Below are 13,998 nucleotides of genomic sequence, written 5' to 3'. Positions count from 1 at the left end.
TTACAGGTAAGAAAAGTGAGGCAAAGCTACTCTTCTAAGAATAAAAAATGGCTCTTAGCTTCACTTTCCTTAAGATAAAGCTACAAGAGAATGTAACGCCCACTTTAACAATGAGAAGAAGCTGATAATCTACAAAACCATATAATTTTTGGTGCCCATCGGACAGCTGAGGTTTGCAACCAGGTAAACTAAAATCCAAATAAACCCATATAATTGGACACTTCAAAACTTTCTCTGCACTTAACAGAACAAGTAAACGAGCAAACAAAAATCAGTAAAACTCTTGAAGACTTGAACAAAATTATCTACCAACTTGAACTGATACTTATAGAACCCCCTCACAGAACAAAAGCAGAGTTCAAGTTCTTTTCAAGTGCATGTGGACATTCACTAAAATATGTGAGTCAGAATTCAAATCTTAACAACTTTAAAAGGCCTGAAATTATACAAAGTATATTCTTTGAAGACAATGAATTACACTAGAAATTAGTAATAGAAAGCTATTTTGACAAATCCCCAAATATTTAGAAATTAACACTAAGTTATCTAGGGGTCAAAGAAGAAATCAAAACAGAAATAAAAAAATATTCTGAACTAAATGAAGTGAAAAAAATATATAACCAACACACCAAAATTTGTGACATTCAACTAAAGCAGTGCTAAGAAGAAAACTGTACCATTACTTATATGAAAAAAAGAAAGATCTCAAGTATTTGAACCTAGAAAGAGAACAAATCAAACACAAAGCAAACAAATGGAAAGAAGTAATAAAAGAAGATACATCACTACAGATACTACTGATATTAAAAGGATAATAAGGGTGTATTATTAACAACTTACACCAAAAAATTTAGCAAAATTCATCAAACAATACAGTTTAAAAGGATAAATTTTTTCCTTATCTAAATTCTACTTCAAAAACCTGACATAAAAAATGATTCTCTTAATAATTATACTATTTCATGGGCACTAGCATAAACTTTCCCAATCAACCTTAACATCTCAACCTACACTCTCCTACTATTAGGCCGGCCTCTTTAATGAGCCCTGCTCCCATTCCCTCTGTCGATCTAACTCTGACTCATTCCCTTTCAGGTCTGGGTCATACCCAATATCTACCAAAAGCCTCCTCTGACCACTGTAGGGCACACTCTGAAACCCTGTGACATGTACAGTGTTTTCACATACATAAAAAATTGATTACATGCTATATATTGATTTCTTTTTTGGGATGTGTGTGAAAGGTTCATATCTAAAAGAACAGAACACAAGCTTTCTGAGGGCTTGGTAACAATTATCATAGTTATTTAGCGCAAAATTGCCATTTGCTAAAATTTAGTTGATTTAATGAATAGTCACACAGTCTTATAGTCATTCAAATGATATCTCCACAGGATGCTAAAAGAAACAACCAGAGTTTATAAAATCTTCTTTTCTACAGACCCCAAATAGAAAGATGTGGATGGCTTAGACATCACTATATCAGAAGGTGCAGCGCTAGACTAGGTAAGTCCTTGAAATTATCTTTCAAAGGGCTGCCAAGGTGATTATCTGTAACATCTAACAACATAAGAATATTGAGAACAGTCAGGGTTGACCTCTTTTTGGGAATAGATGAGGTTTTCCTCTTGGGTATAGAGCTTTAGAGTAGACCAAATAAGTAAAAGTAAAGGCAACTACATTTTAAAAGAAATTTCAAGAACAAGATGAAGAACAGGTTATTCCAATAAAACTATACTGAATGCATGTGTATTTATGCCATGGATATAAAGACAAATCAGATATGTACTTGGTCTTTAAGCAGCTATGATTCAGTAGAAGAGACAAATATGTGTACAAATAAACATATGAAAGAAATCGAGAAGAGACTCATAAAAACCATGATGAAGTTTAGCAGAAGGAAAACTACATCTTGTCTGGGCGAAATCATAAAGAAGATTCCTGGAGAAGACAGTATTTTTGAACTGGACTGTGAAGGGCAGATTAAGTGGAGGAAGGAGAAGGTCATCGATGGTGCTCAGTACAGTCAATGACTAAGCTGATTTTACAAAGCCTAATATTTGAACACAACAGCCCAAGATACAGAGCAAATTTTGTTGTTACTTACAATACTAGCTAGAACATACATAAACAATTTCTTTAGTTTCTCCATCTTCTAATTAAAGTAAGAAACACTAACTGCATATAAACTAATATCACCTATCCATAAAATACATGGCAATAAATGGATTATTTCACTGAACAAAAGTAAGAAAATGAAAAAGGGAAATAAATATTTTTAGAATACAAATAAATACATTGTATACTTTTTCCTCTCCTTCAGGTGATGACAGGAGTGCCTTTTCCTCTTGTTCTGGTGTAGGTTCAGCATCTCCAGAGATGAGCTTTCCAAATACCTGATGAAGACAGGAACACGAGAAGGAATCAGTAGCAATAATTATCAGGTGTGAAAGCTAAAGAATGCATGAGCTAATTCTGCAGGTTTTATAATATTACTATGCCATTCTTGCTACACGCCACTACTTTTAAGAATTATGAGCGCAAAATGAAACACAGGAGTTTTGGGCTATGAGAAGAAGAGAAAATGGGTCACATCTGTTGCCAGCCATCTCTAACAAGTTTTACAAAGCATTTTGTTACTATTTTGGTATTATTATTGAATAAGATTTTATTTCAGGATATCCAGTGCTAGATTATGTAGTAAGGACACTCACTTGAGATGTAATAAGTCTGAACACTCGCAGAGTCTCAGCTTCACAGTTCCTTTGCTGGGCCACACTGGCTGAAATCTGGCCAGCAATTTTGGTGCTTTCACCATCCTTCCAGCCCAGGACTTTTACTTGTCGAACTCTCAGCGTATTTTCTGGGCCCTTTAATTCAATCTTGATGATGTGATTATCTCCTCCTGGAAGTTCACTTGTTACCCAACCAATGTGCCTGGAATCCAGATCAACCTAGCACAACAGACAAGGGACAGAAACCTGATACAGCTGTCTCACTCTCTTATCACTGTCCTAGACTTAGTGCTAATAACAGCAGGCTCAAATCACAAAGACTTGTGCAGAGACCAAGGTTTACTACTTAAACCTTGTGAGGATAAGTAATACTATAGTAGCTATTATACAGATGAAGTGAGGTTAACACAGGTTGAAGGATTCTCAGTATGACATGGAGCTGAGAAATAAAATGCAGGGCTGAGTACTTTCCAGGGACAAGTTACATAAGTAACATCATTAATCAATCTATGTGACTGTCCTTTCCCTATACTGACTGTGAGTAGAAACACTCACAAGATCAGCATGGGGCCCTGTTTGTGAATCTTCACATTAAAGCATTATTTACAGATAAGCATTTTTTTTTAAAAAGAAGAGCACTTTTGATATGCAGTTAATATATTTTACTTTTGAAGAAAAATTAGATGTAATTTCACATCTGTGAGTCCTTATTTCACTGTATTTCACTGAGAAAATAACTTTTTTTCAAGGATTAAATTTCAATGCACTGTGAAATGGTTTTTGACATTATTCACTTGGTAAAATGAAAATTGTTCTTATGGTATTTGATGTCTAAGAGAAATGACCTGGGCCTTCTACATTATTTATAAAGACATCTAAATTGATATTATTTTAATTGATGATGCCAATTTTCTACAAAGAGCATTAAGCATAAATAAATAGTATCTCACTGAATAGGATTATTTCCCTAAATTTTTTAGGCTTTTAAACAAAATTTATTATTTGTTTAATCCAAAATCTCAATTCATTCTTTCAATATGATTTGAAAAACAAAGCAAAACAAGTGGTTAACATTTATGGGATAAAGTAGCCATAGAAGAACAGCTTTGATAAAGTTTCATTAACACAAGTCAGTTTATACAGAATCTCAGATACACGCCCAAATAAAACCTAACGTGTTTCTAGAGGTGGTTTGTAAAATCAACTTGCAGCCTGGATACAGTTTTGGTGTTATAAGTGATAGATTTTCAGGCTGGAGGACAATAATCTACAGTTTAACCTGAAGTGTAGGTGTTAATTGTGAATTGGATCTATGATGCATTTAAGGCACCCTGACTCTTTGTAAGGGAGCTGGAGGCAGAGTGGAGGACTGTAGGTACAGTATAATCGCTCACGACAGGAGAACATTTAGGGCACTAACAGACAAGATGTTCAGCACAGGGATGGTTGTAAATGTTCCTGTATCTGGACTATTTGTCAGTTTGTTTTGTAAACAGATGATTTTCTGTAATACTTTGGTAGCATGCCAAAATGAGAATTTAAGACTGGAGGCTGAGAAGAATTTCTCCCTAGGCAGCAAAACATTTAATGACAAAATTTTAATTACCTGCTTTATTCTGCACAAATCTTCTACTGCTTTGCCAGTTAGGAAGGTCATTGAGGTAACTTTATTCTAAAATAGACAATTCACAACAATTATTATTCCATATTCCTGCTCCTGAATTTACAATGATTTCTTACAGCCTACCAATATCACATTAACTCTATCATTGTTCTTCCTAACTGACGTCACTCCCTCTGCCCAACCAACCACATTCTTACAACTCCAGTCTTGCCTTCTCTTATTCTCAAAAGTTCTACCTTCAGTCTCTATAGGCTCTGAAAGAGAAGCTTTAGCATTTCCTCTTTTTATCTGAAGCCTAAATATTTATTTAGTTTTAATTTTTAGGAAGATTTTATTTATTTGAAATAGAGTGAGTGAGAGAGAGAAAGAGAGAGAGAGAACGAGGCAGGGAAGAGGTAGAGGGACAAGCGGACTCCTTAGTGAGCAGGGAGCCCAACACGGGGGCTTGATCCTAGGACCCCGGGATCATGACCTGAGCCGAAGGCAGCCGCTTAACCAGTTGAGCCACCCAGGTGCCCCCAAAGTCTAAAGATTTAAACTCTATCGTTATCATGAGACATTAATTCCTTAGAGAACTGTATACTTAGCTATGGATCAGCTCTAGGCTGGTGCAATTCAAACTGCTGTGCGTAAGGCACTGGTGGTGGGCGGGCTGGAGACAGAGGTACATCAGCTCAAGGATGCACGTAACATAGAGGAGGTTTCTTGAAAGCAGATGTTGGCTTACCTACTGGGGCTTTTAAAAATGAATATTGCTATGATTAACTCCCTAAAAGGGAAAAATGTCAAACTGATTGTAATCATTGTTCTGAGGGAGAGTATGTCCTAGCTTAAAATATACCATGAATCAAAGATAACTTTGTACTGAACAGTAAATTCTGGCTAGAAAAATGTTATGATTTCTTACATTTGACTTTGTAGTAAGATAAAGTAGTTGTGCCTATTGAAACTCTTGGCTCTGCAAAGCAGATAAGCTTATGATAATATTATCTAAGCCCCCTTTCCTTATTCACTGCTAGGGAATAGGAGTTGGGGGTGGCTGTGGATGGCAAGGAGTATTCCGAGAGCAGACTGGACTTCTGAGGCTGTCATTCCATCTGGGTTACCCAAGACCCAAACCCACCACTCTGGCTCTTTCTGGGAAAGGAAATACATGAATGGGATGGGAGAAGCTTGGCAATGATCAAAGGGGATTTATTAATACTGTATCTGCTAGCAAGCCACACCCATTCTGAGGGAAAATTCTAAGGAGTATCCTTCCCCAGGAACAGGGCTAGTAGAAGCATGTGGGTTTGGCAGCTGGTGCCTTCTTCTTGATTCTTAACACTCAAGTAAACAGGACTCTTTTTCCTTTGTTTACTGCCTTTTGTAAAGGAGTACTTAATTCAGTTGAAACATGTGAACAGGCTACTGCTAGGAAAAAGATAAATTATGATTATTCGGGTTAGTCTAGATACCCCACCACCACTGCCCTGACAGCTAAGACTGAGGGCTAGAAACTGAGAGCTAATTACATGACAGGTCAAAGTGTATTAAGTGCCATCAGAGTAATATAGAAAAGAATCTAGAGAAGGGAAAGAGTAATTTTTTTAAAAGATTTTATTTATTTATTTGAGAGAGACAGAGATAGCAATAGAGATAGTGAGAGAGAGCATGAGTGGGGAGGAGAGGGAGAAGCAGGCTCCCCGCTGAGCAGGGAGCCCGACTTGACTCTGGGCTCGATCTCAGGACCCTGGGATCATGACCCAAGCCAAAGGCAGACACGTAACTGACTGAGTCACCCAGTCACCCTGGAAAGAGTAATTTTTATAGAAGAGGTACTAGGAGAGGATTTTTCTCCTGGTCTTTGGAGATTTGGGGAGAATCTGATAGGCAGATTTTAAGGGGAGGACTTCCAGGCCAAGAGAAGAGCTTAGATAAGGGCATGCGGGTAGGCAGTTACAGGGCAGGCATTTATCCTGCTTAGCTGGAGCCAGGGTGTTATTTGTAACCACACCTCTTTTTAAAATTAGTATTCCATAGTGCCCCAGTCCTCTTAATGTGTTTAGATTTAAGATTTATTTGGGAAATATAACAATGTTGTTTGGTTGGTGAAGTTCCACAAGAAAATCTTTTTGCTAAACTCAGAAATGATAGGGCATGGTCACTGAGGGTCTGAAAAGAACTAACGAGCCACAAATTAAGTTTCCTTTCTTACCCCGAGATCTCGGGAATTATCCACATGGACAGATACATAGCGGGCATTGATTCCTTTTACACAGTTGATGGTGATGTTCTTAGTTTTGTTTTTATCCTCATCTCCTGATTCCCAAAAGGTTTCTGTAGAACCATCTGTCAAACTGCCAATCATGGCAGGTCGGCTTGAAGTTTTTATGTCAACAATGCTGGTTAAGTCCTTTAAGCACATTACTATGCACAATTCCTACCAGAAACAAAGGTACATTATTATAACACTGAAATGGAAATCTTTCATGATAATAAAACAAACAAGACATGAGGTAAGAAACAAATGAACCAACTTGCAGTTTCTCCTTCTATACAATGTTGAACATTAGTGGGGTAACAGAGGACAGCTGGTAAATGACTGACCTGACTCATTGCTTCAAAGCCAGACTGAATACTGATGCTAAAACTTTCTTCACTATCTCCATCGTCTGATTTTGACAAAATATTGTTAATGTGGTGAAAGACATTACTCTGATGGAGGAACTGGTGATCAGACTGCTTGAATTTCAGACTCCAACACCTAAAAAGGTATAAGCAATATATTAAATAATTCCTAAGGAATTCCTGGAAAAGCACTCTGTAGTTAATATTTCAAAAGATCTTAATGTTCCAGGTGAAAAACAGAAATAAAAAAAAAAATCAGGGAATAATACCACTGCCTTTTTGTGAGAAATAAAGGTAATTTCTTTGGACCAAGGTAAGATCTAAAGAAAGTTCACTTATTTTACATATAGAAAAATACATTTACATATAAAGAAATTTGCTTCAAACAAAAAAGGTAATAAATCAATTTCACAGATAGATAAGTGTTACCCCAACTGAAACAGCCTCTCAAATTTATTAGTCTTATAATTTTATACTAATTCATCAGAGTGTATATAACACATCCTGCACTTCAAAAATCTTGTGAGGAGGAAACATAATCTCCCCTCTGTTGGTCTTATCATGAGGGCTGTGGGTAGCCAAAAATCACTCTATCACCTTACAGCTTATAAAAATCAGTGGAGCATTCATTTATATGTGTGGCCCCATATGTAGATCTGATAACAAGGTTCACAATATAGAAGTAATGTTAAAATCTTAGCAGGCTTAGACTTAAAAGTAGGTGATGTTCCCCAAGGTAGACTTAGGCTACCTTGCGTATAAAGGTTCCATTTTTCTCAAAATTCTTTTCAATTCAAAACCATATTTTGATTTGTTTCTGAGACTTCATTTTCCCTTTTGTGACATTTAAGAGTCTACTCTTGGGTAGCACTGAGACAAGTGACTTGGGTAGAAGGGGGGCGGGAAGTGAGGAACACTGTTACAGACTGATAATTCAGAGCACTGAGAAGTATATTAACCTGATTTTATAGAGGGGCAAACAGGTGTGAGCTAAGGAGGATGATTCTAGATTATGACGGTAATGAGTGAAACACCATTCACATAATGTAGAGATTCTTTGTATCTTACTATTTAAAAAGGTCTTTTGAGCATTTTGAGTTTGAATACTACATAAAATCTCTTCTCCATTGTACCTAGAACACTTAGATGTAAAATTACCTTAGGGCCATTTGCTGTAATGAACTGCCACTGGGGAGAGACATCATAAGATCGGAGATTGTTTGAAGTAAGCGGTGAAATGTGTGTGGTAAAGGATGGGCAGCTTCACCGGCAATCACTATATCTGAAAGGGGATGTTCGCATACCCTTGTGTCTTTCTCCTAAGACAGAAATTGAAAGCAAACTGATCAGTCTGTATGCAGAAAAGAACTTACCCTACACACAAAAAATTATGTATACTTAAAAGTGTTATGTATACTATAAAGACAGTCATGTAACAGAAATGTAAACAACAAAACGAAAACCAAATCATACCCAAAACACACATTAACTTAGTATGTTTGTATTATCTTTCGGGAAAAAAGTGATGACATCACTCATAAATAAGATCACCAAACAAAAGAATACTGTACCTGTATCGATTCTGGTCTGCTCACAAATCTACTAACAGGGTGACTCTACATGTGTATGCAGAAACTGAGCCTCACCCAAACCGCTCACCCACAGAGTTGTCAGCCAACAGGCAACTGTTTTCATCCGATGAGTCTTAGGGTGGTTTGTTATGCAGGAGTATTTAGTTGTTAAAGGTGTGAAACAATCTTACACTTTAATTGTGGATTTTTTTCCTATTTCTCCTTGCAGTGCTGTCAATTTTTACTTAGTATTTTTAAGACGATATTATTGATACATACATGTTTAGAATTAATTGTTCATCATTTTGTAGAAAGCTTTTTTACCCCTATTATTAATTTTGTCTCAAAGCTTTTTTTTTTTTTTCTCTGATGTTAAAAGAGTCACACCACCTTAATTCTGTTTGGTGTTTGTCCAGCATATCTTTTTCTAAGCTTCCACTTTTAATCTTCCTGTATCCCTATGTTTTAAATGTGATGCTTATGAACAGCATCTACCTTTTGTTTTTTCATCCATTCTGACAATATTTGTCTTTTATTTAATTTTTTTAAAGATTTTATTTATTTGAGAGAGAGAGAGAAAGGGCACAAGCAGTGGGGAGGGACAAAGGAAGAGGCAGAAGCAGACTCCTGATGAGCAGGGAGTCTGATGCGGGACTCAATCCCAGGACCCTGAGATCATGACCTGAGCCAAAGGCAGACACCCAACTGACTGAGCCACCCAGGCGCCCCTTACTTAGTTATTTTTTAAAAATACTTATTTATTTGACAGAGAGAGAGAGAGAGCACGCGTGCATGTGCGTGTGGGGGGAGGGGCAGAGATAGAGAACCAGACTCCCCACCGAGCACAGAGCTCCACACAGGGCTCTATCTCATGACCTGGAGATCATGAAACTGAGCAGAAATTGAAAGTTGGACACTTAACCGACTGAGCCACCCAGCATCCCATTTTTTGTCTTTTAAATGGAAGATTTAGTCCTCTTTGGACTTATTTCTAATATGTTTCTATTTGCACCACTTTTTAAATTTTGTTTTCCCTTGGAGGGGGTGGCGCTGAGTTGATTTTTCTCATTTCTCTGTGAGTTTGGAAATTATACACTCTATTTCTTTTTTTTTTTAAGATTTTATTTTTAAGTCATCTCTACACTTAATGTGGGGCTCAAATTCACAACTCCAAGATCAAGAGTCACATGCTCCACTGCCAAAGCCAGCCAGGTGCCCATTCAATTCTGTTTCTATTTTTTGTGTAATGACACACACTACACTTTGTGTAGTGATACACACTCAACTTAATCTAAAGCTAATCAAAATCATTATCAACCCAGTGAACACTTAACACCAATCACCTGCCTCCCTGATGTATATGGTATTGCTGTGTGTATTTGGTACTAAGTTTTAAAAATCACTCCCCTTACACATCACTTTTTATATAGTCTTTGTTAAGATGTAACTCTTTTCTTTTCATTCTCAGATCTTCCATGTGAGATCTCCTACTGTACCTGAAGCACATTACAATTTTCCTTTGTAACAGTCTGTTTGTGGCAATCCCTGTTTATTTTCTGAAAATATCTTTATTTTGCCCTTCCCCTATGAAGATAGATTCACTGGATTGACAGTTATTTTCTCTCAGCACACTGAAAATATCAATTGTGTTTTTAAAAAAGTTCAGTCTTATAACTTGCAATATTGTTACTGAAAATTTACCATTCTCACTGTCCCTACGTTAAGTGTAATTTTTCTCCTTTGTGGCTGCTTTAAAGACATGCTCTTTGTTTTGCTTGTTCAGATAATTCGCTATGATTTGCCCACCACGATTTCTTTTTCTTTATTCTGCCTGGGGTTCCCTGGGCTTCCTGATTCAAAGCACTGTCATTTGTAATCAATTCTGGATAATTCTCATGTATCAACTCTTTAAATAGCACCTCTTTTCCATTCTGTCTATCCTTGCTTTCTGGAACTCCAATTAGATAAATGTTACACCTTCTCATATTTTTCACTTTTTAAAGCAACTCATTTTTTTTCTGTTTTATTCTGGATGATTTCTTCAGGTCTCTTTTACAGTTCACCAATTTCTAGACTAATATGCCAAAAAAATCTCAGGACTGATGTTTTTTTTTTGGTTCACTGCTATTTTTCTAACAATAATTATTAAACTAATATATAATTCTTACATGTTAATTATTTAGTTTTTTTCCAAATCTGTCATTCTTACATTTCTTCTTACATTATTATAGTTTAAAGTTTGTCTTTTATTTCTTTAAACACATTAAACATAGCTATACTACACATAGATAGATAATTACAACACTGAAATTGTTTAAGGTCTATTTCTGCTGCCTGTTGTTTCTACTAGTTCTTACTCATGGTACTTTATTTTCTTGTGAGTTTTAAGAATTTGGCTATAATGTTGCTTGATATCCTTGGAAATTAATCATAAAATATTAAGCATATAATTTTAGAATGCCTGAAAGTGAATTTAATGCTGTCTAGTTTTCTTACAATATGGAAATGAGGCCCATAGTCACACTGTTACAGAGGTGGAAACGGGGCTGGCCCCCAGGTTTTCAGGGTCCTAGTCAATGCCTTTCCATTATGCAGGTTGCTTCCTATAAAGTCCAAGTCCTTTCTAGCCAAGCAAACATTTTTAAATTTCATGTCCTTACACAGTATATATTTTTATGCTCTGCCAACTTACAGCAATGTTGTGAAGAGATAGATCTTCCATGGAATAATGTTGCCCTGTTTATCTGTCTTATATAGTACTCTAACAGTATATATCTTTCAATTCATTGCTTCATGACAATGTTTAGTGAGAAAATCAGAACTGAATGACCTCATCTTTGCTGGAGAGAAAACTTTCACTAAGTAGAGTGACTATGTTGTTCATAGCAGTGAAATTTTATTCTTGCCTTTAGGTTATATAATCTGTGAATGAGCTCATGCATATTATTCCATTATCTGAGGCGGTTCTACTCTTTTATAAAAATATGGACAATCAAAAAACCCCCTAAAATCTCACTTACTTGTTCTGCATTTTCTTTGTTTGTTTTATTTTCCTCATCCTCTTCTTCCTCTGGTTCCACTGGAGCAGGAGTCAATGATGCCACAAAATGCCACAGAATATCATGTAGAGAAGTCGTTTGGATGACATTACACAGAAGCCAGTTGAAAGCCTGAATAAATGACGGTTACATGAGTCAAAGATAAAAAGAAAATATGTGAGTAAACATTCTGAGTAAGAAACAAAGTACCTCCACGGACAAAGTGTTTCAAGAAAAGATACTAAAAATATCTGACCTTCATTTCACCAATACTACACTGACCTTGAAACAGTCAATAATTTTGGTCCCAATTAAAAAACATAGTAGGGAAAATAATACTTAGGAAATGCAATGCAGTAATTTTTTTTCAAACCACTTTTTATTTCAAAAATTCATCTTCATATTAATTTGCTGAAGCACGTTTTTTCCCCAACTTGCATTTAGAAACTTGCATTAAGAAACACATAATGTTTCTTAAGTTCTACACAAGCTATCATACACTTAAATGTATTTATATTGTTCCCACCATCAATGAAGTGGCAGGTTATTTATTATATTCATGACAAAAGAAGATTAAAAATATATATATAAAATATATATAAAAATATGACAGATAGCAATCCTATCATTTCCAGAAAATAGATTCAGGAAAGTTATTATAGTTAAATTTATAACTTAAAAGCCCTACTTGTTATCTCTTTTACATGATTCTTATAACTGAAATGACATCTTTACTATAAACAACTTTTTAAAAAACGATACTAACAGGATTCAAACAATAAAGCAGTGCAGAAATAAATTTTTTTAGAGTGCATTTTTAAATATGGACCTCTATATTCATTTATGTTCATAAACGAAGAATTTAATTTTGATGTGAATATTTGATATTTTTGATTGGCTAGTGTTTCTTAATTTTTTGAAATTTCTGTTGGGTAGAAAAGGAACTAATATTAAAGAAAATCATCAAATGATTTATATGATTAATGAATCAATAACCCCATTAATGCATTCATACCTCCATAGCAAAAACTCGGCAAGCAGATTTCCTTAGGGCCTGTTTCATTGCTATTTCAAGACCTTCTAGATCATGATGTTGTATAACAAAAGCTAAAACTGGCCACTGGAAATTTCGTTCTCCTTTGGAAAGAGAGCTGTGGGCCGAGATTAGCCGGGAAAGTTCAGGAGATGGATGTCTCAAGAGGGAAGAACCGACTTCTATTTATTAAAAAAAAAAAAAAAAGTTAACTTTCATAGACAATAACACAATATATTTAAGATGATATTAAAAATAGCTTATTCACTATACAGTGTTAGGGTTTTTGGTTTGTTTTTTGGTTTGTTTTTTCATGTGACACAAATCGTAACAACTTCAATTTTTATTGAGGCTGAGAAAGATTAAATATATTTTTAAAGATCTTACTTATCTGTCAGAGAGAGCGAGAGGGAGCAAGCATGAGCAGGGGGAGGGGCAAAGGGAGAGGGAGAAGCAGACTCCCTGTTGAGCAAGGAACAGGATACAAGACTCATGACCTGAACCAAAGGCAGACGCTTAACCAACTGAGCCACCCAGGCATCCTGAAAGATTAAATATCCTACTTTCCTAAAATCATGTAGTTATTAAGTTGTCAAACTGAGTTTTGAATCCAAGGCTGAATCTAAAGTTCATGCTTTCTAAAACACTCTAAAGGCTAAGTGTTGTATTATTTTCCTTAAATGGAATCTATATAAGATACATAATTACCTATCTATAAATATTAGACCAAATCTTCATTTTAATTAAGTGAACTACCTGATAAATCACCATATTATCCTTTTCTCTTGGATTTCTTTCTTTCTTTTTTTTTTTTTTAAAGATTTTATTTATTTATTCGACAGAGATAGAGACAGCCAGTGAGAAAGGGAATACAAGCAGGGGGAGTGGGAGAGGAAGAAGCAGGCTCATAGCAGAGGAGCCTGATGTGGGGCTGGATCCCAGAATGCCAGAATCACGCCCTGAGCCGAAGGCAGACGCTTAACCACTATGCCACCCAGGCGCCCCTTCTTTCTTTATTCTTGACACAGAATCAAGCAGCTCTGATTTGGGCCTATGGATACCAACTAGTCCAGATTATTTAACTTTTTTACTGATTAAGAGCTACTCCTATCTCCACATTATCTATTCAGAGTGGAAGTAGCTCCAAGAGTTAGAAGCTTCTATTAGGAATGAGAATATAATTGTGAAAGTGTAAGTCACTGGAACTATTAGTTCACTGAAACTTAGTAGAAGGGATAACGGTGGCAACCTTTGGCTTAGAACCTACCAGGTAAGATTTGAAAGGTCAATTTATTCTTGAATTATCACTAGGTGATAGGTGTCTCGTCCAACCGAGGTGCAAAATTTAGACAGGCATAATTCTGGGTGTGTCACATAAAAGGAATGT

The 13,998-nt window shown here is 35.9% G+C and overlaps 1 protein-coding gene across 20 annotated transcripts in view; it reads right to left on the bottom strand.

The window, feature by feature from the left end:
* The window catches only part of MYCBP2 (MYC binding protein 2), a 253,185-nt gene that overhangs the window by 24,295 nt on the left and 214,892 nt on the right, over positions 1-13,998 (bottom strand). For 17 of the 20 annotated variants that reach the window (XM_057307879.1, XM_044381881.3, XM_026493430.4 and 14 more), the window contains 8 exons: positions 12,594-12,793; positions 11,561-11,710; positions 8,128-8,288; positions 6,949-7,105; positions 6,557-6,781; positions 4,342-4,407; positions 2,715-2,954; positions 2,298-2,396 (listed from right to left, as the gene is read on the bottom strand). In XM_057307879.1, coding sequence (XP_057163862.1) covers positions 2,298-2,396; positions 2,715-2,954; positions 4,342-4,407; positions 6,557-6,781; positions 6,949-7,105; positions 8,128-8,288; positions 11,561-11,710; positions 12,594-12,793 — 1,298 coding nt within the window. The remainder of the gene's footprint in view (positions 1-2,297; positions 2,397-2,714; positions 2,955-4,341; positions 4,408-6,556; positions 6,782-6,948; positions 7,106-8,127; positions 8,289-11,560; positions 11,711-12,593; positions 12,794-13,998) is intronic. The other 3 variants (XM_044381882.3, XM_026493431.4, XM_048215673.2) reach the window with 1 other exon arrangement.

This window comes from Ursus arctos, unplaced genomic scaffold (assembly GCF_023065955.2).
Source record: "Ursus arctos isolate Adak ecotype North America unplaced genomic scaffold, UrsArc2.0 scaffold_10, whole genome shotgun sequence".
NCBI lineage: Eukaryota > Metazoa > Chordata > Mammalia > Carnivora > Ursidae > Ursus > Ursus arctos.
The sequence above is the reverse complement of the archived record's forward strand: the minus strand, read 5'-3'. Positions and strand labels throughout refer to the sequence as shown.